The following is a 26,797-nucleotide window of genomic DNA, read 5'->3' on the forward strand; positions in this document are numbered from 1 at the left end:
GACGAGAATTTGGCGCCCTCCGGTCACAGACGATGTGTGCACACAGACTGGACAGACGAACAATCGAATGGGACGGTCACACCAGCTCGGAGCCTGCACCAGCGCCGGCTGCTCTAGCCAGGCATGGCAGTTCCAGGACCCATTTTGCGGCAGGCAGGCAGAACTCTGCAGATGTGATGCTGACGACGTTGGTAGCGGTGGTGGTAGCACTGCTACTGGACGGCAGAGTCGGTCTCGCGATGCCTCCTCGCTTGCAGCTCCTTGCGACGGGTGCATGTGTTGGGCCGGTCTGGCTCTGGCTCTGGTCTTTTGTTCGTCCGTCCGTGGCCGGTTGGATGTGGGGGTGCGCACATCCGGGCTAGCGGAAAACGACACTCGCCTGACGAGAAGAAAAAGGTAGATATGAAAAAAGGTCAGTCAGGTCTTCACGAGACTGAGGCCTGATGCGCTCCAGTCCGGCGTCGCCCGTCCAGAGTTCGGACTGTGCAGCACTGCAGCATCGCAGCGGAAGAGGAGGAGATCGTGATGGCGGTGTGCAAAGACCACTGCTTATCCTGTTGCCCAAACCTTGAATGCGCCCACGAACAGGCCCGGGTTTCCCTCATCCAGCCGCCAATGCGCCCTTTGCACGGAGGCAGGCCGTGACAAGCAGCGGGGACCTTGCCCGGCCCTGCAGTGGGAGCAGCCAGCCACGACTGCAGGGCACTTTGCGCCGCAGGGGGGGCCGCAGGGGGACCGCAGGGGCGTCCGAGGCACTCGCGATCTGTGCCATTGACGGTCGGTCGACGCGGAAGTCCTCCGGCGGCCGACGGGCCACACGCCCCCCTGCGTTTCCCACTCACACAGCCAGGATGACAACCGATCGGGAATGTAACCTCGACAGCCAGAACCGGGCCCCGGCAGGCTATCTGCCATGCTTGAGAGTGGTCCGGGCTGGCTGTTGTGCTAGTCTATTACTTGGTATAGACAGCTAGGGCTGGGAGAGCTTCCTCTGGGGCCATATTTCCGTCGAGGAAGCGCGCGCCCGTGGTGACCATCTGTACAAAGCCATGCAATATGTACGTCAAACAGAGTCAGACCTAGCACGAATTGTGTCGATAACAGCGTGGCATATTGCCGTGGATGACGCAGTGCGAGTACGTTGAGTACAACCGTTGAGGCGCATCGAGCCCATCCATATAGTCGCACTTTGTATACACATATAGGCGTGTGTGTGCATGTGCATCCATCGCGTGCAGAAGACCCGACGCTGTCGAGCCACCTCAGCAGTAGCAGCATTGTGCCTGCCCGAGTCTCCGGCAGGGCTGGGAAGAACCGCCCGTACTTTTAATGGTTGCATCTACCGGTATGGGTCGAAAAGTAGCACGGACGGACCCATCGAGATCCACTTTGCAAACCTTATTCGATGTGTTTTGTCCCCAACATGCTTCAAGTATCCGCGAACAACGAACAGCTGAGAAGGCAAGCAGTGGAGCTAGCACGGTACGCAGCAAAGAGAAACCCTGCAAGTCAAGACGGAGACGGTCACAAAATATCACCGCCCAGCCAGTCAACACGCCGACTCCCCGCCGACTGCAGCTCGCCAACGAACGCCTTGCGAGACGATGCAACCGACCTGTCGCGTACGGATCTTAATTTACCTCCTGTAATGGTCAAACTCGGGCTTGGGGTCGGAAGCAGGGAGGGGCCACTGCCGAGCCTCAATGGCCAGCCCGATATGGGTCTCACCCGAGCACATGCTCGCGCTCGTGCCAGATATCCAGACAGCCCAGACAGCCCAGGCTTGAGAAAGGCAGACAGATTGGCACGACTGCCTGCGTACTCGACCCACACACATGCAACAACGACACACACACACCCAGGCAATGAAGCTGGCCCTGGAGCAGCCCCTCCGTCCCGTTGGAGTCGCCCAGGAGGGCTGAGTGAACATTCAAGGCTGCATTCCTTCCGCGCTGACCTACACACCACGAGTGATCAAATCCAATGGTTTGACCAACGGGACCGACTGTCTCGCAGGATGCGTGACTGTCTGCCTGCCGGACGAAATATCCTTTCGGATTGATGGCATTTCTCCCTCCTCCTCCTCGTACAAGTGGCGAATATCTTCATCGGCATGTCAGGCACCGCCTTCAGGCCCCACCCTCGTTCTCGCTCTCGAGCCGCCTCCACTGAGGACTCCACAGACGAACTGTCTTTTTTACCCACCGCCATGTTTATTTTGAGGAGAAAGCAAATCGGGTGATCGATAACCCAACAACAGGCCCGTCTAGCCAGGCGAGCGGATCTGGTTTTAGGTTTCTTGTCCTGATAAACAAGACGCGGCGACATAGGCAAGCACTTTCCATACCGCCTGGACCTGCCCAAGGCGGAAATGCATCCCATGCCCATGGGCATCCAGATCTTCAAGTCGACGTCCGTGAACTCTTGACGCCCAATCCATGGCGGTGGCGTCTGAGAAACCACCTTGGGAGGTCGGCTCTGCCATTCCGGGTGCCCAAATATACAAGCCTTTGTGAACCCAACCCAGGCCCCCAAAGTTGTTTTCCCGGACGACGGTGACTTTCGCGTGCCGAACGACCGAAGAATAACCTTCGGCTCATTGCCACTCCCCTGCCTGCCATGAAGGACGTGCCCCGGAGCCAATCTGACCGTGCGTCCTGCCGCTACGCCGAGGTTTTCCCATTTAGGCGCAGACCTCAGAGCCCACGGCCAGTCAAGAGATGGACCTGCTTCCACTCCACCTCCCAGAGGCCGCCGAGGAGGGAAGCACCAGCAGCTGGCTCTCTGTCACCACATCTGTCCAACAGGGAGGCCACACCGCACCACACTTCAACAACAGTAGCCACGGCCTTCCAACGCTTGGAGGCAGGCCACGCACACCGCACATGCGCCATCGACGGCGTGGCTCTCGAGGCCAGACATCAGCACCGCATGCCGCAGCTGCATGTCTGGCGCGAGACCAGAATTTTTCCCGGCTTTGTCTGTGGTGGTGGTGACGTGTCGTTTCGTCCTTTCGGTCCTTGCAACAGTGACCCTCGCACAACCAAGTACACCTTCCACATGAAGGTCAATCGTCCCTGTAGTGAAACGCGGTGTCAATTCCGCTTCGTGACTGATGCCCTCCCATAGGCCGGGGAGTTCCCAGAGGATCCGCAGTAATCTAATCAATTTCATCAGTACCAGACAATGTGGGCAAACGCCAGCAGCTCTCGAGATGATGCTGGCACTGAGAAGCAGACGCGGGCTGGTGTGCACGGAATTGGCATGGGACATCGAAATTCTTGCATTCAGCTGATTCCTTCGTTTCCACATGCTGGCTAAGTCGTAAAGAAGGCATACTCGCCACCTCCACACCCTCCTTCCCTTGCGACTTGCGATCATCGCGCCCCGATCTGTTGGACAGCCGCCATCCATTTCTGCTCATCGGCCCTAAGACAAAACAAAAGAAGCAAGTCTGTTAGCCAATGTCCCAATTTGTGATAGGCAGGTTAATAAAGAGGGTGAGAGGGGGGAGAAAAGAGACAAAGTGTGGTTGTATCATAGGGTGAGGTCAACGGGCCCCTATTCCGGCTGGCAGTCAACTGGTTGCACAGCATACCCGATCCACGCATCACTACACTACGGTCGTGCAACACAAGATGGCCCAACCGACATCGTCACATATCCCAAGGGTGAGCCTTGCTCGATCCCGCGCGGTCTGCCACCCTCCACGCCTCATGCAGCAAGAGATCTCCTCGAGTCTCAACAGCAATGAGACACGGAGTGGCAACCGAGCCGAGGGAGGAGAGAGGGGTCCCATGATCATGGCGACAAAACAAAGGCCGGGGACAACTCACTTGTCAAACCTCAACAGCTTCCCCAACACGGGCACGAGCTGCGCCCTGAGCTTGTTGTCCTTCTGCTCCAGGAACTGCAGCATGATCGTCTTGAGATACACCGCATCAACGCCACCCCCACCACCACCTCCAGCCGCAGCGCCATTGCCGCCGCTCCGTTGGCTCTCCATGCTGCCTCTGCTGCCGGCCGCAGGACTGTTCACCCCGGTGGCGGCAAGCTTGCCCTGGACGATCTTCAGCTCCTTGGCGAGCTTGTCATGGCGGATCCTGTAGTCGTCGAGACTGCGGCGGAGCTCGTTCCTAGCCTTCTCCGCATCACGCACCTGCTGTTCTGACGCATCGAGCGTGGCGCGCAGGTCGTTCACCGTGCGCCGCATCTCGTTGACCTCCTCGTCTGCCTTGGACTCCACAGCCTCTAGCTCCTCCCTCCTGCGCCGCCACTCGCGCTCCTTGTGTTCGAGCTCGTCCTTCTCCTCGGCGAGCGTCTTGCTCTCCTTCTCAAGCTCCTTGATACGCTGCTTGAGCTCTTCGGCCTGGCGGTTCGCGCGCCGCGAAGAAGACAGCATCTCGTGCTCAAAGCGGTCGCGCTCCTTCTCGGCCTCTTCGATGCGCTCGTGCATTTCTCTAGATTTGGAGTTGGCGCGCTCGTCGGCCTCGGCGAGGAGGCGGCGCATGGTTTCCGCCTCTCTTGTGCGTTCGCCGAGCAGCTTGCGACACTCCGAGATCTCCTCCTCGAGGCTCTCTGCTTGGCTCTGGGACTCCTTAAGCTGGATGCTGAGCTCGTGTGTCTGGTCCCGCATGCTGCCTAGCAGGTTCTGCGCATTGGTGTACTGGCTTGTCTTGAGCTCCGAGTCCTCCTTGGCAATGTCCGCCTCCTTGCGCAGCTTGGTGCACTCGTCCTCGAGCTCCTTCACCCTCGGGCGTAGTTTGGACATTTCCTCTTGTAGCCTCTGCAACTCCCGCGTTGCCTTCTCCTCCTTGGCGCTGAGCTCGATCTTCTCGGTCTCCGCCCTGCGCAGGTCACGGCCCGAAATGCGCTGTGCGTTTTCCAGGCTCAATTTGGCATTGGTCTCTGCTGTGAGCTTTTCGCGGAGTGTCTTGGTCTCCGTTTCGCGGTCGGTGGCCAGCCGCTGGGCGCGTGAAACCTCGGTCTTGAGCTCCTTTTCACGTTTCTCCATTGCACGCAGCTCCGCGGCCTTGGCGGCCAATTCCTCTCTTGTAGATTTGAGGGTGGCTGCTTCCTGGCGGAGGCTCTTAAGCTCCGGCTGCGCCTTTTGCAGGACCTCGCGAAGCTCGGTCAGATCCCTGTACCTGCTCTGCGCAAGCTGTTGTGCAGCGCCCAGGTCAGATTGTAGTGTCGACGACTTGGTCTTTAGATCCTCGAATTCCTGTCTCATGGTGTCGAAATCTCCCTGTAGCTTGTCGTTAGTCTGCGCAGACGACGAGGACTGCTCAAGCTCCTTCTCGAGCTCAGCAATCCGCTCCTGAAGCTGCTTTCTCTCGGCCTCCAGTCCCTTGATCTTGTCCTTGGCTTGGACATGCTCGTCGCCAATGTCCATTATATTCTCTCGCAGGGTCTCGATCTCTTCCCGTAGATCCTCTTCCGTCTTGCGCTGCTTGGACAGCCTCTCGATCTGCTCATCCTTCTGCGAGACATCGGACTTGAGGCTCGCGATTTCGACCTGCAGCTCAGAGATTGAAGGGCCGTCGATCGGGGTCGCGGGAGGTTGCGGCGTGGTTTCGCCAGCATTGTTCGTAGTCTCTGCAGGGGCCGTAGCTCCAGCTGCTCCGCCCTTCTTCTTCTTTTTGTTCTTCTTCTTGTTGGACGAGGATGGTTGCGTCGTCGCGGCAGGGACTTCGAGAGACTCGGAGGGTGTGGTTGTCGACGGAGTAGGTGGCGCCTGCGGGACCTGGAGCTGAGCATTGAGCTCCTCAATCTTCTGCTCGTTCTCAAGCTTCGACTGCCGCAGGGTTTTGATCTCTGTTGTCAAGTCGACGATGCGCGTGTCGAGGGAGGCCTTGGCTTCCGTGACCTTCTTCAGCCCGCTCTCGAGCTCCGAGTGTAGGGCACTTGTCTCGGCCAGTCTTTCCTCCTTCTCCTTGATGGCCGTTGCTGTAGCCGCCTTCTCTTGCTGCAGCTGGGCTTGCATGTCCTTCAACTGTGCCTCCAGCTTCTCGATGCGTTCTATCAGGGTCTTGATCTCGATATTGCGTGCCTCAACCTGTGTCTGCAAAGATTCGGCCATGGCCGCGCTATCCCGCGACTCGCTCAGCTCTCGGGTCGCCTTCTCGAGATTCTCAACGAGACCAGCGCTGTTCTCCTTGGCAGTTGCAAGCTCGGTCTTGAGGTCGTTGACAAGGGCGTTTAGCTTCTCGATTTCCCCGTTCTTCGATTCCACCTCGGCTTGTAGCTCTGGGATCTCGTTGTCGTAGGAGAAGAAGTCCTCGCCGGTCCCCTCGGCATCTTCGTTCTTAGACTCGATAGGCTCTGCTGGCTTCTGCTTGGGGGAGAACATGCCCAGAACGGACTGCACGGGGGATTTGACGTCTGACGGGCGTGGGGAGGTCTGAGTCGCGACTTGAGCCTTCTCAGGCTCAGCCGTGCTCGCCTCATTCCCAGACGTAGCTGGTCCGCCTTCAGTGGTTTTAGCAGCCTCCAGAGCAGCCACTTTCTCCTTGAGCTCGGCAATCTCCTTGTCAGCAGCGTCGTTCTTCTTCTTGAAGTCGTCCTTCTCTGCAGAGACACGCTTGAACTCCTCCATGACCATATCTCCCTTGAGGTTCAGCTGGTTGAGGTATTCGAGAAACGCGGTTGGGTCCTTGATGGATGTGAGAGGAGTGTTCTCGCGAAGAGCGCGTTCAAAAGGCTCGATGGAAGTGGCTCGACTGTGGGCGATACGGTAGGAGCGGAGCAATTCTGGACAGCAAGTCAGCTGGACATGCCATGTCTGAGGTCTGAGACACGACCTCGTAGCGAGATGTGAACCAACCTGGGTATGTGGCCTCGAGCTTTTCCAGCTTCCGAAGTTTGGTGCGCACGTCCGCAGGCAGCTCGGGGGCCTCGTTCTTAGGCGGCGGCGCAGGCTTCTGTTCGTCGTCCTTTGCTCGCGCCTCGGCATCCTTACCGGGCTGCGCAGAGTCTCCAGCTCCCGCCACAGGGCCAGCCTCGCCGCTGGCAGAGCCAGTGTCTTTTGCATCACCGTTCTGCGGCGCCTGGTCATCGGAGGGCGGTTTTGGAGTAGTTGCGCGGCTGGGCTCGTCGTCGTCTATGACGAAGGCGGCCTCGAAGACAGCAGGGTCCAGGTTCGCGGCACCGTCGTCGTTCTTGGAGACATCCTGGCTCTGCTTCTTGGCCCTGGGCTTCCTGGCGGTGGATGCGGCGCTATTGCTCCTCGAGACGGACGACGACTGCCTTGGGCTGCCGCTGCCACTACCGGCGCCTGCTTGTTCATTGGCGGCTTTCTGGCGGGCCTGCTCCTCGGCGATGACCCTGTCGAGCGAGCCCTTGAGGCGTTGAAACATGGCGGAGACGATGGGAGGGTCTCCCAGGAGAATGCGGTCGGATCAATGCGAGGCGAGGCAGAGCGACGCAAAGCAAAACGGCAGGTTGAATCGGGTCGGGTCATCCAAGGTGTAACGGAACTAGCACGGTAGAAAGGGCATAATAGCGTGCAGCGCCGGTCTGCCCGGTGGAGGAACAAAAGAGAGAGCAGTGGCGAACCGTTCTCTGCTTGCTTGTCTCCTACCCTCTTCTCTTGTTCTGGCGATGTGTTTCGAAAAAGTCCAGCCTTGCTTTGGCCGGGCCTTGTGCTCTGACAGCCAAGACGGTTATCCCTCCGTATCTTAAACCGTGAGCTGGCCAGAGCATCCAATTGCGCGGCCGGCCCCCCTAGGCGAGCTCGGCCCCGAAAGCTGGGGCCAGGTACTTTCGCCCCTTTGTACCTTCGTACCTCTCTCTCTGTATTGTGCATGGATTGGCACAGGGACACAAGGCCCCACCTGTGCTGTTTTAGCGGCCCCTGACAGGCCTGATCGACCGTGAAGGGAGCTGTGAGGTCACTCATGCCGAGCTCCATCTCCAAAGGTCACAGGCGAGATTGACACTTTGGGGCTGCCTGCGAGGCTGATACCCTTGGTTCGTGGACGGACAAACTCTGGACCATACATACTACAAGCACACTCTCGACGGCGACCGTATCCCTGTCATCTTCCGACCTCACCTAGCCAGCACTTCTACAATCGCGCGTGGACCGTCGGCACAGCTTCATGCCTTCTCTTATTTAGCAAGTTTCAGTCATATATTTTGTCAGAACATCTCACCGCTGAGCAAGGACGACCCTGAGCAGGGAGGAAACTTTCTGCATACCTCGAGACTCAGGGGCGCCAGCGACGATGGTCTCACTATGGCCATGGAAGGTGTGTTTTGTTCCTGTCGTAGCCCCGGATGTGGCCTCTGTGTCCATGACATTCAACACTGACTAACCTGGTTTCGGCCGCCTGTAGAAGGACGACTCCTCGACTGCCTCGTTTGAAAAGACCCTGTCCGTCCTGTCCACCAACATCACCAACACTCAAGCTCGACTCGAAAGAGCCCGCGCCTCTAGCCGTCGTGTCCGCCTCCTCTGCACCCTGTACCTCTCCATCGCCTACCTCATCTATGCCATCGTCGTCCTGGTCGTCATTGGGACGAAGAACATAGGCGCGTACGAATGGTCTGGCCTGGCTGGCGGCCCGGTCTTCATCTACCTCGTCCGCACCGTCACCACTGCCGTTTACGACGTCCGCATCGATAGCTTGAGCTCAAAGCTGAAGGGCCTTCAAGGCGAGAGGGCCACGACCATTCAGAAACTGAAGGATGCCACCAAATACGATTCTACGCTGGAGCTTCTGGAGAAGTACGGTGGAACAGACGGGAACCCGAAGCCCAAAAGAAAGAACACCGAGGATGGCGATGCCGAAAACAAGAAGAGCCCGCGCTCACGGCGACAGAACCCGGGTCCCGCTCAACGCACACACATGCCTCCGCCTGCCACCGCGAACATCCGCCGCAACGCTCTTCCCCTCTCGAACCCAGGAACGCCTCAGCCATCAGGCACCAGACCACAGGACTCCCTTCAGCAGCAGCACCGCCTGCCGTCACCGCACCAACGCACTGAACCCTCGGCCGAGTTTGCGCCCAACGCATATGAAGCACCCAGGCCCCAGTCAGCCCATGTCGCCGGGGCACAGTATGAGATGAACCCTGCTGGGCTGCAAAATCACTGGTATGACAGAATCATGGACACGCTGCTCGGCGAAGACGAGACGGCCGCCAAGAACCGCATCGTCTTGATCTGCAAGCAGTGCCGGCTTGTCAACGGCCAGGCGCCCCCAGGGACGAACAGCCTGGCCGAGATGGGACTCTGGAAGTGCATGGGTTGCGGAGCCAACAACGGGGAAGAAAACGAGGGCAAGCGGATTCTCAAGGAAGTTTTGGGTGGGAGGGGTGACTCTACAGAGAGGACAGATGACGGGCACGAGAGCGACTTGGTTGAAGTAAGGGGTGATGAGGCTTCGGAAGAGGATAATGTGCCTGTGAAGGTGGAAGAGGAGACTACCGGTGCGAGGAAACGGAAAGGGAAAGGTAAAAATTGATTCACTAGTTAAGTGGCACAGGTAGAATCAACAATCTGGAAGCTCTCTCTTCCCACATTCCTTCTGAATAGACGAGAGCTTACAAGAACAAGAAAGCAAAAGAGTTGTGTATTGGTCTATATTTAAATTAAGTCTTGTGTTTTATTCTTTGGTTTTGAGGGGGGGGGTGGTCAAGGGGTGGCTCGCATTACACTTGGGCCGCAACCAGTGAGATGCTGACGCTATTCAACACCTTGGGGTTATTTTTACAGATCATTGTGACTTGTTATTCGCGCCGAGTAGGCGTCCGCGGCGAGCCGTTCACAGAAGACTGTGCCGTATCGCGGAGGGGGTGATGGTCTTGCCATAAGGTGCTTCGCCGCCGCTGCTGCTCGGCCTGTGCAACCATACTCTGCTCGTGATTCCACGCAACTCGCTCCTCCCATGTGCGCCATGCTAGAGCCGCCCACCTGTCGCAAGCTGGGCATTTGCCATCGAGCGTGCCAAGCTCTGTCCGCTTCTGGCGGCACTGAACATAGACGGCGTTCTCTGAACATTTGCCATAGCGGTACGTATTGTGCCCGCAGTGGCTGTGCGAGGTGATGATTAGCAGGCACATGATCTTATTCTGAGGCAGGATATCTCAACTTTGCAGGCTGGCGACTGGTGGCTGGCTTCCTTCTGTGTGGCGTCCTAAAAGGTTAGGAATAAGTGTCCGAGTGCGTAAATTTCCAACCTTGGAATATATACACCACATGAGCATTTCTGGTTCCAATTACGATTGTTCATTGTCAAAGTCTTTGCTTTGAATAAAGGGCACCTCAGCGGCACACATAAGCGGCACCTCAGCTAAAGACACCATGGATTGTTCTGTCCCAACTTGCCGTCCCGCGGGAGAACAATGGCACAGGGAAAAGGCCTTGAAAGGAGCCGTGCTTCGAAAATTAACAAAGGCCAATGGACCAACCTGACAATTCAAATTGTTCGCAATTCCCGGTCTCTGCACAGTCCTTTTGATCGGCATTTCCAACACTTCACCAACAACTGAACACGGATAACAAAATACACATTAGTACTCTGCCCACCCATTATATACGAAATTCAACAATGAGTCTCAGAATTCGATGTCCTAACTGCAGGCGTGGCATGTCCGGCAAACACGGGCTCTGCACCGACTGTCGCGCACCCTCCACCCAGACAACAGTGCACGTGGTAGAGTCAGGCGCGCGGATCGAGGTCACTACCGACTCACCATCCCGGTATTCTTCCTCTCGTCGTGGTAAGTCCAGGTCCAATTACTCCTCGGCGGATCGCCGCGGTGAGTACTCATCTTCCAGCCGCTCTGCTGAATCGTATAGGGATGCTGGTCGGTGCCTAGGACGTGACGAGCGGGATATCGAGTGGGACATTGCCAATGGCTACCCCTACTACCCCTATGAGCGTGACACTTGGCAGGGCCACGAGACACACAGGGATGCTTACGTTCGGCCCAGAGTGCACCCTTATTCCGATCGATATGAATATGTATCCACGGAGGCTCAGTCAGGATATCCTTCGTACGGCGGGGTGTACCCGAGTAGTGCTCAACGAGATAGCGTATCATCATCCTACGCTGGATATCGACAGTCACGCAGTGAAGGCCATCAACCTCGATCATCATATGCCCAGACGCAACAACCTCGCGGACAAGAGAGCCAGGTACAGTATGTGTACTCGGGAACGGAAGGGCCAGACGGAGAGATAATTGATTAGGTGAGTTGGTTCGCTCGAAACATGAATTAATGGGCGTTGTGAGTGTGTAGCATACATAAATGATAGTTTAGCTACTATGTAACTGACGCAATCTTGCTTGCGTGCCTGTCCACACAAGGAGGATTAATACTTCTGAGGTGTCATTCGCATTTCGAGTCTGGAGCCTGTCAAATAATAGCGTTGGATGCTTGGTCTATTAGGCTAGCTAACGTCTATTCAACGGGAGGGAAGGCCCCTATTTATAGTTATTATCCTCCATATAGTGGCAAACGTATGGGGAAAAGGATATCCCGTATTAATAATAGCCTAGATATCTAGAATATTTCAACAGCCCCCCTTAAACTAATTCCCTTTTATTTATTTTATTTTATATATAAGGGATTTAGTTTATAAAAAAGGAATATTTAGTTATATAGTGAGAAAACCTTATAAAAGGGGAAAAACTTACTTATTAAGTGTTTTATATATTTAGGCAAAAAACCCAAAAATTTGCTGTTACTTTAACTTAAACTTATAGCCAATAGGGTATTATATATTAAATTATGGTTTTATATGGGATTTATTAATTATTTTATAATAATTACGGTATATCACGGCATTTTTATACATTAAAGTTACACGTTATTTTATTTACATTATATATACTACGGAAATACGTTTTCTATGTAGAATTAAATATATATAAACGTAGTGTAGGTATATTATAACTGTGTATATATGTAATATATATGGGCCGTATAAGTAACGCTTATTTTTCAGGAAAAACCTTTATTATTTTAATTATTTCTTTTAGGGGAAAACCTTCAGTATTAGGGTAATATTATATATATTGTTGGCGGGTGCAGGGAATTACGTAAGAAATGGTATTGCATTAAATTCCGGCTAACTATAAAAAGCTAGCTTTTACGCTTATTTTAAATATTCTTTTAAGAAATTAACTCTTTTTTTTTCTTATATATTTAGTGCTTTAATTAAGCTTTTCTTATTTTTAAGAATTTCTAAAATATTTATCTTTTTTCTTTCTTTAATTCCCTTTTATTTTTATCTTCCCTCTTTATTATATTAAAGCTTTTCCTTAAGTTATCCTTAAGAAGGTTTAGCAAAATTTATTCCTTATTATTTAAGTAGCTTATTTTCATTAATAACCTAACTTAAGCATAATTTTAATTTTATATATCTTTAATTAATAATAAAAAAAATAGGAAATTAGCTATAAGCTAATTATTTATTAATTTTATTTCTTTTTATTTTTATATTAAATATTATTAAATTATTTTATATATTAACTTAAAGCTTTAATTAAAGCCTGCATTTATCTTTAATTTATTATAAAAAAGAGTTAAATATAATTAAATTCGCAATAATATTATAAGTACTTTAAGATTATTTTCCAATTTTAAGATACCTCTTATGCTTTTAATATTTAAATAAAATATTACCTTAATTATATATTAATACACTATTAAACTTTAAATTTATTTTAAGTCTTTTATTAAAGATTATACTTAAAATATAATAATAATATAAACTTAAGATTAAAATAATAAATTTAAATTTTATAAATATTACTTAATATTAATTAAAAATGCTTTAAACTCTTAATTAATATTTATTATTATTATTATAACCTTAAGCTTAAAGTAAAGAGGGTTATAATATAAAATTAAAATGCTTACCTTACTTACTTATAAGTTTAATAAATAACATTATATTATACATTTTTATATTAATTAAATTATATAAAAAACTTAAACTTAAAATATAACCTTATTTAAGCTTTAATTAAACTTAAATTTAATTTACTAAGAATTTAATATAATATTAATAAGCAAAGCATTAAATATAAATTTAAAAAGCTTTCTTTATTATAGCCTTATAATTCTTATCTTTTAATAAAATATTCTTTTATTAAGTTTATTTTATTTATTATATTTATTAATATCTTTATTCTTTAAACTTTAATTTAAATATTTTATAATAATATTAAAGATAAATTCCTTAAAAATAATTACTTTAATTAAAAATATTATTACTTTTAAGTTTCTTTATTTTATTATTATTTTAATAAAATTTACTATAATATATATATTGCACTTTTAAGCTTAAAGCCCTCTTAAACTTACTCTTACTTTAAAAATACCTTTAAATCCTAAAAATTATTTATTTTCTTTTACTTAAAGCTAAAAAAGGAATCTTAAGAAACTTATTAAGAAAAAAAAAATTTAATTTTACTTATTATTAATTAAAACATTAATTTTATTTTAATTAAACTTTATAATTTATTATTAATAATAAATTAAAAACTTAAATTAATATTTTAAAAGTTTTACTTTTTATTAATATAATAATTTTATTATAAATAGCTTTATTTATAATTTATAATTTAAATACCTTAAAGTTTAATAAAATTAATATTATTAAGGTTTTATATAGCCTTAAGATTATTATTTATTAATTCTTTTATTTAAATAATACTATATTATTTTAAATTTAATAAAAGTAATTAAAAGCATTATTATTAAATAATTTATTTAAAAAAATTAAAAAGAAAAGCTTTTTATTTTTTATAAATTTAATAATTAAACTTATTATATAAATTTAATTATAATTATTAAAAATATTATTTATAATAATCCTTATAATAATTTAAAAGCATAAAAAGGGAAGATTATAAAATATAATTAAGAACTTAATAATATAAATAATATTTCTTTTATTATAACTTAACCCTTTTATAAAATGCTTTTATTATATTTAAAAAAAGTAGCTAATAAAGAAAGGAATTACTTATAAGTTAATAAGAAATATTCTTTAATTAAATTTTAAGTATACCTTATTAAAAGTTATTAATTAAAAACTTAAATATTTTAAGTAAAATAAATATTTATTTATATAAAATAATTTTAATTAAAATTTACTTAATTTAAAAAGGCTAAATTTCCTTTAAAAAAGCTAAAATAATTTTAATTTTTTAAATTACCTTTAAAATAAAAACTTATAAGCTTAATAATTTTTATTTAAATTTAATTATATTAATATTATTAAAAGATATAATTAAAATTTATAAAATATAAATAAACTTATTAAAAGGTTTATAAAGTTAAAATTTAATTTAATTAAGTTTAAAAATAAATTTAAGTTATTTTAATAAAATATTAAAGCTTTTTTTTATAATAAATAATAAAATAATTTTAAAATAATTAAGCTAAAAATTATAAATTTTATTTAATAATTTTTAATAAAACTTAATTAAAGTAATCTTAATAATAATAAAGTATAAGTTATAATTTTAATGCTTTTTTTTAAAAAGAATAAGTTATTTAAAGTTTATTATAATTATACTTCTTAAAATTATAATATATATTAATATAATAAGCTTAAGCAACTTTTTTTAAATAGCTTATTAATAGCTTTTAAGCTAAAGAAATTATTAATATTTCTTAGCTTACTTAAAGATACTTAAGCTAATTTTTTAAAGTATTTAAACCTTACTTATATTTAATTATATTATAATTAAAATAATTATAATTTAAAAAGATATATTTATAATTAATTAAAGTTTTTATTTAAAAAAGAAAAGTTTAATTTACCTTATATAATTAAATATTATAAGCTTATTAAAATAAATTTTTTATTTAAAGAAAAAGCTTTATTAAGAGCTTTAAAAGTAATTTAAAAGCTTAATAATTAAAAGAAAGTTAGCTTAATTTTAATATTTATAAATTCTATAAATTATATAATTTATATTAAAAAAGAGCTTATAATTATAAGTAATAATAAGCTTTTTTAAATAAATATTATTATAATTAAAAAAAAGTATATAGCTAAGAATATTAAAGATTAAAATAAAGTTATAAGAATTATAAAGGCTAATTATATTTAACTTAAAGACTTTAAAAAGGTAAAAAATAATTAATTTTAAATTATTAATAATAAGTTATAACTAAGGAATAGGAAAAAAATAAGGGAAAGGAAAAACTTATTTATTAATTAAAATTAAATTTAAAAGAAAAACATTAAGTTTTTTATAATAAGAGTAAGCTTAATAAGTGCAATAAACTTAAAATTAAAGAAATATATTTAATAACCCTTATTACTTAAGGAAAAAGTAATTTAAGTAATTTTAATTATAATTATTAAAATAAGTATTATAAATATTTTAACGCTTAGCAATATTAATTTAATTTTAATTAAGTACTTATTAATAATATAATTTAAGGTATATATTTTATTAAAAATACCTTTTAAGCTAATATATTTTAAAGATTATATTAAAGATTTATTTTTTAAAATTAATATAATTACTTTTTTTAAAAATAATATTAAAATTAATACTTTAATTAATTTATTATAAATTATTTAATATTAAGTTAACTTTATTATTATATTTATTATAAATATAGTTAATTAAGAATATTTTAGTTTAGCTTATTTAATAATTTATATAAAAGTAAATAATTACTTTTTATAGCTTATTCTTTTAAATATTAAAGCTAAAATAAATTTCTTACTTTTATTATATTATAAATATAATAAACTTTTATATACTTTGCTTAATAATATAAACTTAATAATATATAATAAGGATTCTTTATTTTTAATTAAAATTATAAAAAAATAAATTTATATTAATTTAAATAAAATTAAAGCTATATTTTTTATTATTAATAATAAAACTTTTAATACCTTATATTATATTTTTTTAAAAATATTCTTTTTTTTAAATATAAACTTAATATTTAAATAATTAAAGGAATACCTTTATGCCTATTTTATTCTTAGCAATATTAAGGTAATATATAATTTAAAATAAAAGAATTAAAAGCCCTTTAAAGTAGCTCCTTTTAAAAAAGCTTAAATTCCTTAAAAGTATTTATTAGCTTTTAAAAGCATTTTTTTACTTTCTTTAAGCCTTAATTAAAGCTTAATATTAATTAATATATTAATTATGCTAACTTATTTTAATATTAAAATAAAAGAAAATAAAAAGGTTTTAAATACTTTCTTAAATAAAAATATAAAAAGTTTAATTTTTATATTTATAAAAAACTTTTAAGCTAAGATTTAAAAAATTTATTAAGCTAAAAGAAAAGATTAATAAATATTAACTTATATTTATAATACTTATTTATAAAAAAAAGCTATATATATTAAAAAATAAGTTAATAAAATTCCTTTTACTTTAATAATTATTAAATTAATTAATAAAACCTTTTAATCTTTAATTAAAACTTTTTATAAATAAATAAGTATTAAAGTTTATCTTATAAATAATTAATTTTTTAATAATATTATTCTTAAAAGTATAGTTAATTAAAAACTTACTTATAAAAAAAAAGTAAAATTAGCTATAAATAAAAATTATAAAAGTAAATATAATGCTTAAATTTAACCTAAGTTTTCTTTAATTAATAAGGAATTAAGATTAATGCTTAATTAATTAAATATTCTTTTATAAAAAAATTATAACTCCTTTTTAAAATAAAAAAAAGAAATATTTATTTATTTACTTTTTAATTAAAAAAAATCTTTAATATAAAATTAATCTTATATTACTTAAATTAATATTAATATAGTGCTATTATAATTTATTTAAATAATTCCTTATAAGGTATATTAAGTAAAGATAATTTAGCTTTTAAAAACCTTAAGAAAAATAATTATTAAAATACTTAAAAATTAATAAGCTAATAAAGGTATTAAGAAATCCTATGCTATTTATAAAAATTAATAATTTCTTATAAAAAAAAAGACTTTAATTATTAACTTATTAATAATATCTTAAAAGCTAATAAAATTATAATTAAAAATGCCTTTATTTTGCTATTAATAAATAAGTTTATTAAGGAATTTATAATATATAAAATATTATTTCTCCTTAACTTTTTTTTAAAATATAATTAAATTAAGCTAAATAAGAAAAGTTAAAATATTATAACTTTTTTTACTTTAATTAAATTATTTTAATAATATAACTTATTTATAAAAGTTATAAATTTTATTACTTAATTTATATAATATATAATTTAAATCTTTTATAACTTAATTCTTATAATATATAAACTTTTTCTTAATAATATTATAATTAAGAATTTAAAAATAAATTATAGGAATAAAGAAGTACTTACCTTATTAAAGGTTTAAAAATATATAGCTAAATATATTAAGAATTTTAATAATATTTTTTATAATTCTAAGTTAATTAAAAAAGCAATTAATATTATTAAATTAAAATAATATAAATAATAAGCTAATATTATTAATTATATTTATAAAATACTTAATTAATCTTTATTAAATAAAAAGATTATTAAAATTAATAAATAAAATATTTATAAAAATATAATTAAGCTTAAATTCTTTTTAAGCTTATTAAACTTTTATAAAGCATAAATACCTTTTTATAAGATTATTACTAAGCTATTATTTAATTTTTTAAAAAAAGATATACTTTATTAATAAACCTTAAATTATTAAAAAACTATAAATACTTTTAAAGTTATAATTACTTTAAAGCTATATTTAGTTAATATTAATTATTTTAATAATAAGATTATTTTTATAATAAATATAAATTTTAAGAAATAAGGTATATACTTTATATAAATTAAAAATAAATTGCAATACTTAATTTAATATAAAAGTAATACTTAAATAAGGGTTAAAAAGCTATATAATGCAATAAAATAAAAATATAAAGCTATTTTATATATAATTAAATGCTTATACTTTTATATTTATAATATTTACTTTATTTTAAAAATAAATTTTAATATCTTAATTTAATAATTAAAAAGATTTACCTTAAATATATTAAGTGCTTATATTATAAGGTAGCTAGTTATAATTAAAATATATAATTTCATTATTTATTATATTAAAGATTTTAAGAATATTATTATAAATATACTTTTTAAAAAGCCATTAAGGCTATTAAATAAAGTAAATTATAAATTTAAAGAAGATATTAAGAATTAATATAATATTTTTCTTAATTAATTATCTTAATCTTAATTATTTAATTAAGAATTATTATTACTTAATAATTATTTTTAATTAAAAAAATTATTTAAAATTATTTAATATTTTTGCTATAAAACTTATTTTAAAAACTTTATATTATAATAATAATTATTTTTTTATAAAAAGGCTTATTATTTTTTTATTTATAAAGGAACTTTTTAAAGATAATTTAAAAAGAATTTATTATAATAATAAGTTATTAATAACCTTAATTAAAGATAGGAAATTATTAAGAATTATTATGCTCCTTTTAGGTATTATAAAAGAAATGCTACTTATTTTTAAATTTAAGCTATATATTATTAAAAAAAAATATATATTAATATTAAAAAAGTTATTATTAGCTATCCTTATTATAATAAATAAAATACTTAAATTTATAATAATAAAATTATTTTAATTATATTAAATTAACTATTTATTAAGATTTATATTAATATTTAATATTTACCTTTTAATTAAGAATATAATAAGCTAATTAAAGAATAATATAACTTAATAAGATAAGTTAAAGCTATGCCTTTTAAAATAGCTAATTTAAAAAGCATTAAAAAGTTCTTTATTTAAAAATTCCTTCTTAAATAAAGGCTTTTAATAAAGATAATAATAAATAAGGAATAAAAAAATATAAGTTAATTTACTTAATATCTTTTAATAATTAAAATTAAAAAGATTATAATCTTAATATATAATTCTTATATTAATAATATTATTAAATATAAGTATTTTATTATTATAATTATTATTAAATAAATGCTTAATAAAAGAATTAAAAGCTAAGTATAAATTTTACCTTATGCTTTTTTTATTAATTAAACTTTATTTAAAAGATTTTATAAAAAGAATTCCTTTTATCTTTTTTATAGCTTTAAATTAATTATTTTAATTAAAATTATTATTTTTATATAATATATTTAAACCTAAACTTTAAATATATTTACTTAAAATGCTTTTAATTCTTAGCTTTAATTACTTCTTAATTTTCTATAAGATATAAATATAATAATTAAATTAATTTTAAATTATAAGAAGAAAGTTATATAATAAAATATATATTATAATTTTCCTTAATTTATTTTCTTAAAAAAAAATAACTTAATTTTGCTTATTAATAAGCAAAGAAAAGCTAATTATTCCTTATTTTAAAAACTAATTTATTATTAATTTAATTTTTTTATTATTTATAAAATTTATTATAATAATATTTATAAACTTTAAATACTTAATAATATTTACCTTTTAAGCATATTTTTATTAAAATAATTAAAAAGATTTATTAATTATTTTAAAATATAAAAACTTAAACCTTATTTACCTTAAGAAATCAATCTTATAGCTATTATAAATAATAATTCCTTTTTAAATATTTTAATAAAATTTAATTTATTTAACCTTATTTTAAATAACCTTAACTTTAATTATTATTAAGATTAATTAAATATATCTTTATTTATTATTTAAGTATATTAATTATTTATAAGCTTAAACTTATTAAATTCTTTAAACTTTAATATTTAAGATATTAAACTTATAATATATTTATATATAAAATAAAGAAACTTAAGAAATAAGCCTTTATAATTTATTAACATTCCTTTGCTTTAATTAAATAACCCTTAACATTCTTAATATAATTAGCTTAGCAATACTTTTAAATCTTAGCTTAAGTATTTATTTAAGAAAGGGGTTATTTTTTCTTATATATATATATATATATATTTATTATAATATAAAATTTCTTTTTATATATATTTATTTACTTAATTAAATTTAGCCTTAAGTTTAAATATAAAATATTATATTTTTAAAAAATATATTATAAAATATATTATATACTTATTTATTATTTTCTTATTAAAATTAAAAACTTTCTTTTTCTTTTTAATAACTTAATTTATTTTTTTCCTTTTTCCTTTTATCTTAATTATTATTTATATTTTATTAAAAGCTTATTTTTATAATTAATATAATAAGAATTTTATATTATAAGGTTATAATTATTAGCTTTAAATAATGCTAACCTTTTTATTTTAAATAATATTAAAGCTAATTATTCCTTTAAGCTATATTATTTTACTAATAATAATTATAAAGCTAAACATATCCTTAAACTTTACTTACTTAACTATTATAGCCTTTTATACCTCCTTTATATTATTATATTTATTAAAGATATAATTAAATTTCTTAATATAATAAATATAATTAATATAAGTATTATTATAAAAATTATATAAAAAGTAATAATTAAAAAGGGAATTATAATAAGGATATTTTTATTTATAATTAAGAAAAAGTTATAATTTATATGCTTTAAGTAATACTTATAAAGAAAAGCATTTTAATAGCTATAAAAGGCTATAAATAAAGCTACTTAATAATAATAATTAAAGTAATTATATATTATTATTATATACTTTTTATAAAAAGCTTTATTACTTCCCTTAATAATAATAATATTTATATAGCTTTTAATTAAATTCTTAATATTATTTAAAAACCATTCTTTTTATAACTTATTAAGAAACTTATTAAATAATTTCTTAATTATCTTTTTAAAAATAAAATTAATAAGTTATTAAGCAAGGTATTAATTTTATTTAATATTAATAATTTTATATATATAAATATCTTTTATAAAGGCATTATAAAAAATAGTTTTAATAAATTAATCTTTATTAAGAATGTCTTTTAGCTTAAAGAAAGTATAAATACTTTTAATTAAAACTTACTTAGCTTATAAGTTATAATAAATAGCTTAAAAAGAGAAAGAGGAATCCTTTTATATTAAACTCCTTAATTTTAATTAAGAAGGGTTTAATAATAAAGATATTATTATAAAAAAATATTAAAAAATAAAAGAATTATAATATTTTGCTTTAATTTTAACTTAATTTAAAGGCTAATTAAAATTAAAAAGATATTAAAAAAAGAAAGGAAAAAGAAAAAACTTAAGGGAAAAGAAAAAATTTATATATATAAAGTTGCTATAATAAAAAAAGGCAAGCAATGCTAATAATAAGCTACCCTATTATTAAAAGAAATAATTTATTACCTTACTTTTAATTAAAGTTAATTTATTATTAAAAAAAAGTTACTTACCTTTAATTCCTTGCTTATAAAGAAATTATTTATCTTTTTATTATAAAGAAATTTTAACTAAGTAACTTATTTTAATTTATATTTAATAAACTTATAAATTAAAAGAAAAGTATTTTATAATTAACTATTATTTAAAAAAAATAAAAAATTATATATTCTTTTACTTTAATTATTAATAAAATAATAAATTAATAACTTTTAATAATAACTTATAAGCTTCCTTATTATTTCTTTTTTTTAATTAATGTAATTATTTAACTTAAGGGCAGTAAGTTATTAGCTTTTGCTACTTTAACCTGCATATACTACTATATTTATTTATTTATAGCTAAGCCCTCTTCCTTTTTCTCTCTTTCTCTTCTTTTTCTTCCTATCTTTATATTATTATTAATTAAAGATTAAAAATTAACTACTACCTAATTATTTTAATAATAATATACTTTTAATATATTAATCTTTTCCTTTATTTAATTTTTATTTAAGAATAAGCAATAATTATTTATAAAAGCTACCTTAAGTTATAATTAAATATTAATTATATCTCTTCTTTATTTTTAATTCTCTTTACCTTAATTACTTATATAATAATTCTTAAGGGTATAAGGCTTTTTTTATTATTATACTTTCCCTTTTTATTACTTAATTTTTATTATTTATTCTTTATTTTATTACCTATTTTCTTTACCTTCTTTCTTTATAATTAAAAGCTAAGATATCTTTTAATTAAAAAGGCAAGGTAAAGAAGTGATTTTAATTACCTTTATATTATAAAATATTTTAAAACTTTAATGCCTTAATTTTAATAATTAAGCTTATTAATTTAAAAAAGAATAATTTAATATTAATAATTATAAAACTTTTTTATTTTAATAATTTTAAAAACCTATTTAATAAAGTATTATAATTTTTAAATATTATAAATATTTAAAATTAATATAATTTTACTTAAAAAATAAGTATTAACTTTTTTAAAAATCCTTTTAAAATAAAAATTATTATAAATAAGGTTTATTTAAATAATATTTAGCAATTTTAAACTCTTAATTAATTATTATTTTTTAATATAAAATAAATAATATTTAATAATAAATTTATAAAAATAATATAAAAATATTTCTTAAGTATTAACTTTTACTTTAAGCTAAGAAAATTAACTAAGTTAATAAATTTAATAAAATAATATTAAGCCTTTTTTACTCTTAATTTCTTTAATATAAAAAGAATGCTTTATAAATATAAAGAATTAAAAACTTAATATATTATAATTCTTATAACTTAATAGCTTTTTAATTTTTAAAATATTATATTTTTATTTAAAAAATCTTTATATTATAATTATATTTTACTTAAAAAATATTAATAATATAAATTAATAATGGATTATAAATTTATTATTATATTTATTTATATACTTAATTATTAAATAATAATAATTTTTAATAAAATAAAGAATTATTATTTATTATAAAATAATTTTATATTAAGAAATAAAAAAAGTAAGATAAATAAGGATATTAAAGCGCTTATTTATAAATATTTAATAGCTGCTTTAAAAAATAAAATATAAGATTTTAATAAGGAGTTTATATTAAAATTAAGATAAATTAATAAAATATCTTATAAATAATATATTATTAAATTTATTAAAAATTATTTTAAGGAAAATTAAAAAAAGAATAATTAAGAGGTATAAAATTAAATTAAGGCTTTTTTAATTAAAATTATATATTATAAAATGCTTAAAGTTATTATTAATATTGCTATTTAAATATTTATTATTTAATTAAAGCTTAACAGAATTAATAAAGCTATTTAAATGCTTATATTAATTCCTTTTATTAAAATTAATAGCATAAAAGTAATTAAAGTAAAAAGTAAGCTTTTATTATAAAGGGATATTATTTAATAATAATTATTTAAATTATAATATATTAAGATTATTATTAATTATAAAAAGAGCATAAGGAAAATAATACCTTTAATATAAATTAATTTAATAACTTAATTTTAAATATTTAATATATAATAAAATATAAACTTTTAAATAACTTAAAATTAATTAAGCATAACTTTAATTAAATAAGCTTTTAACTTAAGTATTATATTATAAAATATTTTAAAGTTAATAAAATATATTTACTTTAATATATATAAGGATTTTTTTTATTTACTTATCTTAATAATAAATATAAATAAAACTTAAAATATATTAATTAACCTAAAATAATTAAAATAATAATAAAGTTTACTTAAAAATAATTTAAAAGGCTTATAAATAAGTTAATTAAATAATTAAATATAAGGTATAAATATTAAAAGTAAAAGTATTATAAAAAGCAAAAATAAAAATAAAAGCTTTATAAAAAATAAAAATAAAAGTTAATAAAGCTAATATGCTATATTTAATATAATAATTAAAAGAAAAAATAAATTTATTTTTTATTTTATAAAAATATTTAAATCTTTAATAATTATATTAATATTAGCTATTAAAGTAAACTTTAATAATTAAGAAAATATAATTAATAAATATATTATTAAATAAATTTTAAGAATATTTAAAGCTTTTATAAAAAAGTAAAAGCTATAATAAAATAAATAATTAAAAAATTAAAAATAATAATAATAATTAAAATTATAATAAGGTAAATTTTAAAACTTAAAGGCTTAATTAAAAATAGCAAAGTTTTATTTTAATAATTTTTATAATACTTATTATAAAATATTTAAAAAAAAATATATTAATAAATATAAGGAATTATATAAAAAATAATATTATATTAAATTTTAGCTAATTATAAAAAGCTAGCTTTTATGCTTATTTTAAATATTCTTTTAAGAAATTAACTCTTTTCTTTTTTTATATATTTAATACTTTAATTAAGCTTTTCTTATTTTTAAGAATTTTTAAAATATTTATCTTTTTCCTTTCTTTAATTCCCTTTTATTTCTATCTTCCCTTTTTATTGCATTAAAGCTCCTTCTTAAGTTATCCTTAAGAGGGTTTAGCAAAACTTATTCTTTATTGTTTGGATAGCTTGTTTTTAATATATATAATTAAGTCCGCTTTATTTATTTATATATTTTATAAGTAAAGGAAAAAATCTTAACCCTAGTTATTAAAGAGTAAACACCTTAATTTATTTTACGCATATTATAATATAAGTGGAAAATCTCTTTATTCTCTAGCTTAATATTTTTATATTATTTTTCTATTAAACTATACTTTTCTTTAAACTTTTTATAATATAGTTTATTTATTAGTTTTATAAGCCAGTTTGCTAAATTCTGCTTAAAATCTATATATTTTAATATTACTTTATTATTTTTTATTGCTTCTCTTATATAATAATATGTAATATTTATATATTTAATTCTTTTATAAAATAAGGTATTTTTAATTAATTTCTTAGCCCCATTATTATCTATATATATAGTAGGGGGCTTAAAATTAAAGCCAATATTTAAATTATTATTAAAATATTTAAGTAAATTATATAAATATTTAGCTTTTTTTATGGCTTTTCTTAAAGCTATATATTCTGCTTTCATAAAGGAAAGTACTGGTGTTTTTTATAGCTAAGAATTCCAGCTTATAGGATTTATTTTATTATTATTATTATTATTATTATTATTATTAATATTATATAGGCTAAATATATAACTAAAAGTGCTTTTTTAATAAATATATCGTTACCCTAATTTAAATCTATATAGCCTATTAATTATAAATTATTTCCAAAGTAATTATATACTTTAAATATATATAGGAATTTATATATATATCCCTATATTTTATTTAATTCTTTTATATACTTTAATCTTAAGTTTGCTATATATTTAGCTAACTTATTTATAAAATAGGTTAAATTTAGCCTTGTTTTTAAGCTAGTATATAATATAAACCCTATTTATTGCTAATATAATTCTATAGTATTTTTATCAGCTTGGTTAGTATATTTTTCTAATTTTCTATTAAAGGTATATGGTATAAGTTAAGGAATTATTTCCTTTTTCTCAACCTTTTCTTTTATATTAAATCTTTTTAATATTTATCCATATATCTATTTTGGTTTATAATTATTTATTTATCTTCTCTATTTATATATATATCGCTTCTAAGGAAATCTATTAAATCTCCTTAAAAATCTAGTTTTATATTTTTATATAATTTATTAATTATTAAATTTATATCATTATTATTAAGTCCTATAACAATAATATCATCCATATAACATATAAATATAATTTATTTATTAAGGTATATAAATACCCCTTCATTATATAAGCAAATAATAAATCTTAGCTTGGTTAATATATTTTTTAAGTATTTATACCAAAGCATAAGTAATTATTTTAACTCATATAAAGCTTTATTTAATTTTGTAACTTTATTTTTATATTTTAATTTATTATATATATATGCAAGTAATTTTATATATATTTCAAAATTAATATTAAAGTATAAAAACGCATTTTTAACGTCATAACTATATATATAATATCCTTTATTTATTACTATTATTAATAACATAATATAGATCTTAGGGCAATAAACTGTAGAAAAAGTCTCTAAATAATCTATGCCTAATTTTTGGTTATATCCCTAAATAACCCATTTAAATTTAAATTTAATATTATTCTTATTATTTACTACCCAACTAAGCTTTATAATAACTAAGTTATTTATAATATTTCTTTTTATATACCCATTTCCCCCTTAAAGCCGTACGGCCGGGTGGTAAATCCATTATTATATAAGTATTTTATTCTTATAAACTATATATTTCATCTAGCATAAATTTAACCCATAGGGGTTTTTCTAAGTTATTTAATACCTCTTTCAAAGAAGAAGATTTATTAATATTAGCTGCAGTTAAGCAGTATTTTAATATATTTTCTTAGGTATTTAATATAAATATTTAGTTATTTAATAATATATCTTATATAATATATATATAGTCTTTTGAATTCCCTTAAACTATTATTTTATTTAAAATAGGAGGGGAATTTTCTTCCCTTTATTCTTGTAATTCTGGGAGTATATATATATTATCATCATTATTATTATTATTATTATTATTATTATTATTAATATCGTTATTATTTATATATTGCCCTTTTAATATTTAGATATCCCAAACTAATATAAGCTTTTTATTATTTATATCCCATACTTAATATATATTTAATTCTAAAATTATATTTAATAATATACCCTTTTTATTTCTAAGTTTTAATTTAATTATATTATTATTCTAAAAATATATAATAAATCCCCATATTTTCAAGTTATTTATATAGGGTTTTCTTTTATTTATTACTTTATATAAATACTTATACCCTAAGCTTTTATGGGGTGTGATATTATATAAATATACAACATATTTTATTACTTCTCCCTATAAGTATATAAGCAGATTTACTATATATAAAAGGCTTTTAACTTTATTTATTATAATTAAATTTAG

General features: G+C 31.9%; 3 protein-coding genes across 3 annotated transcripts; 2 read left to right on the forward strand and 1 right to left on the reverse strand.

Moving 5' to 3' along the window:
* Window positions 1-3,832: 3,832 nt before the first annotated feature.
* INS49_003251 (uncharacterized protein) lies at window positions 3,833-7,358 on the reverse strand (the record flags this gene model as incomplete). The annotated part of the gene is made up of 2 exons (XM_043164046.1): window positions 3,833-6,753; window positions 6,827-7,358. The coding sequence occupies 2 exons, from the start codon at window positions 7,356-7,358 to the stop codon at window positions 3,833-3,835; spliced, it is 3,453 nt and encodes a 1,150-aa protein (XP_043018811.1).
* Window positions 7,359-8,228: 870 nt separating this feature from the next.
* Window positions 8,229-9,470, forward strand: INS49_003252 (uncharacterized protein; the record flags this gene model as incomplete). Its single annotated transcript, XM_043164047.1, has 2 exons — window positions 8,229-8,252; window positions 8,340-9,470. The coding sequence occupies 2 exons, from the start codon at window positions 8,229-8,231 to the stop codon at window positions 9,468-9,470; spliced, it is 1,155 nt and encodes a 384-aa protein (XP_043018812.1).
* Window positions 9,471-10,556: 1,086 nt separating this feature from the next.
* On the forward strand, window positions 10,557-11,201 carry INS49_003253 (uncharacterized protein; the record flags this gene model as incomplete). Its single annotated transcript, XM_043164048.1, has 2 exons — window positions 10,557-10,767; window positions 10,828-11,201. The coding sequence occupies 2 exons, from the start codon at window positions 10,557-10,559 to the stop codon at window positions 11,199-11,201; spliced, it is 585 nt and encodes a 194-aa protein (XP_043018813.1).
* Window positions 11,202-26,797: the final 15,596 nt, after the last annotated feature.

The sequence above is a fragment of the Diaporthe citri genome (assembly GCF_014595645.1).
Source record: "Diaporthe citri strain NFHF-8-4 chromosome Unknown scaffold_10, whole genome shotgun sequence".
Lineage (NCBI taxonomy): Eukaryota > Fungi > Ascomycota > Sordariomycetes > Diaporthales > Diaporthaceae > Diaporthe > Diaporthe citri.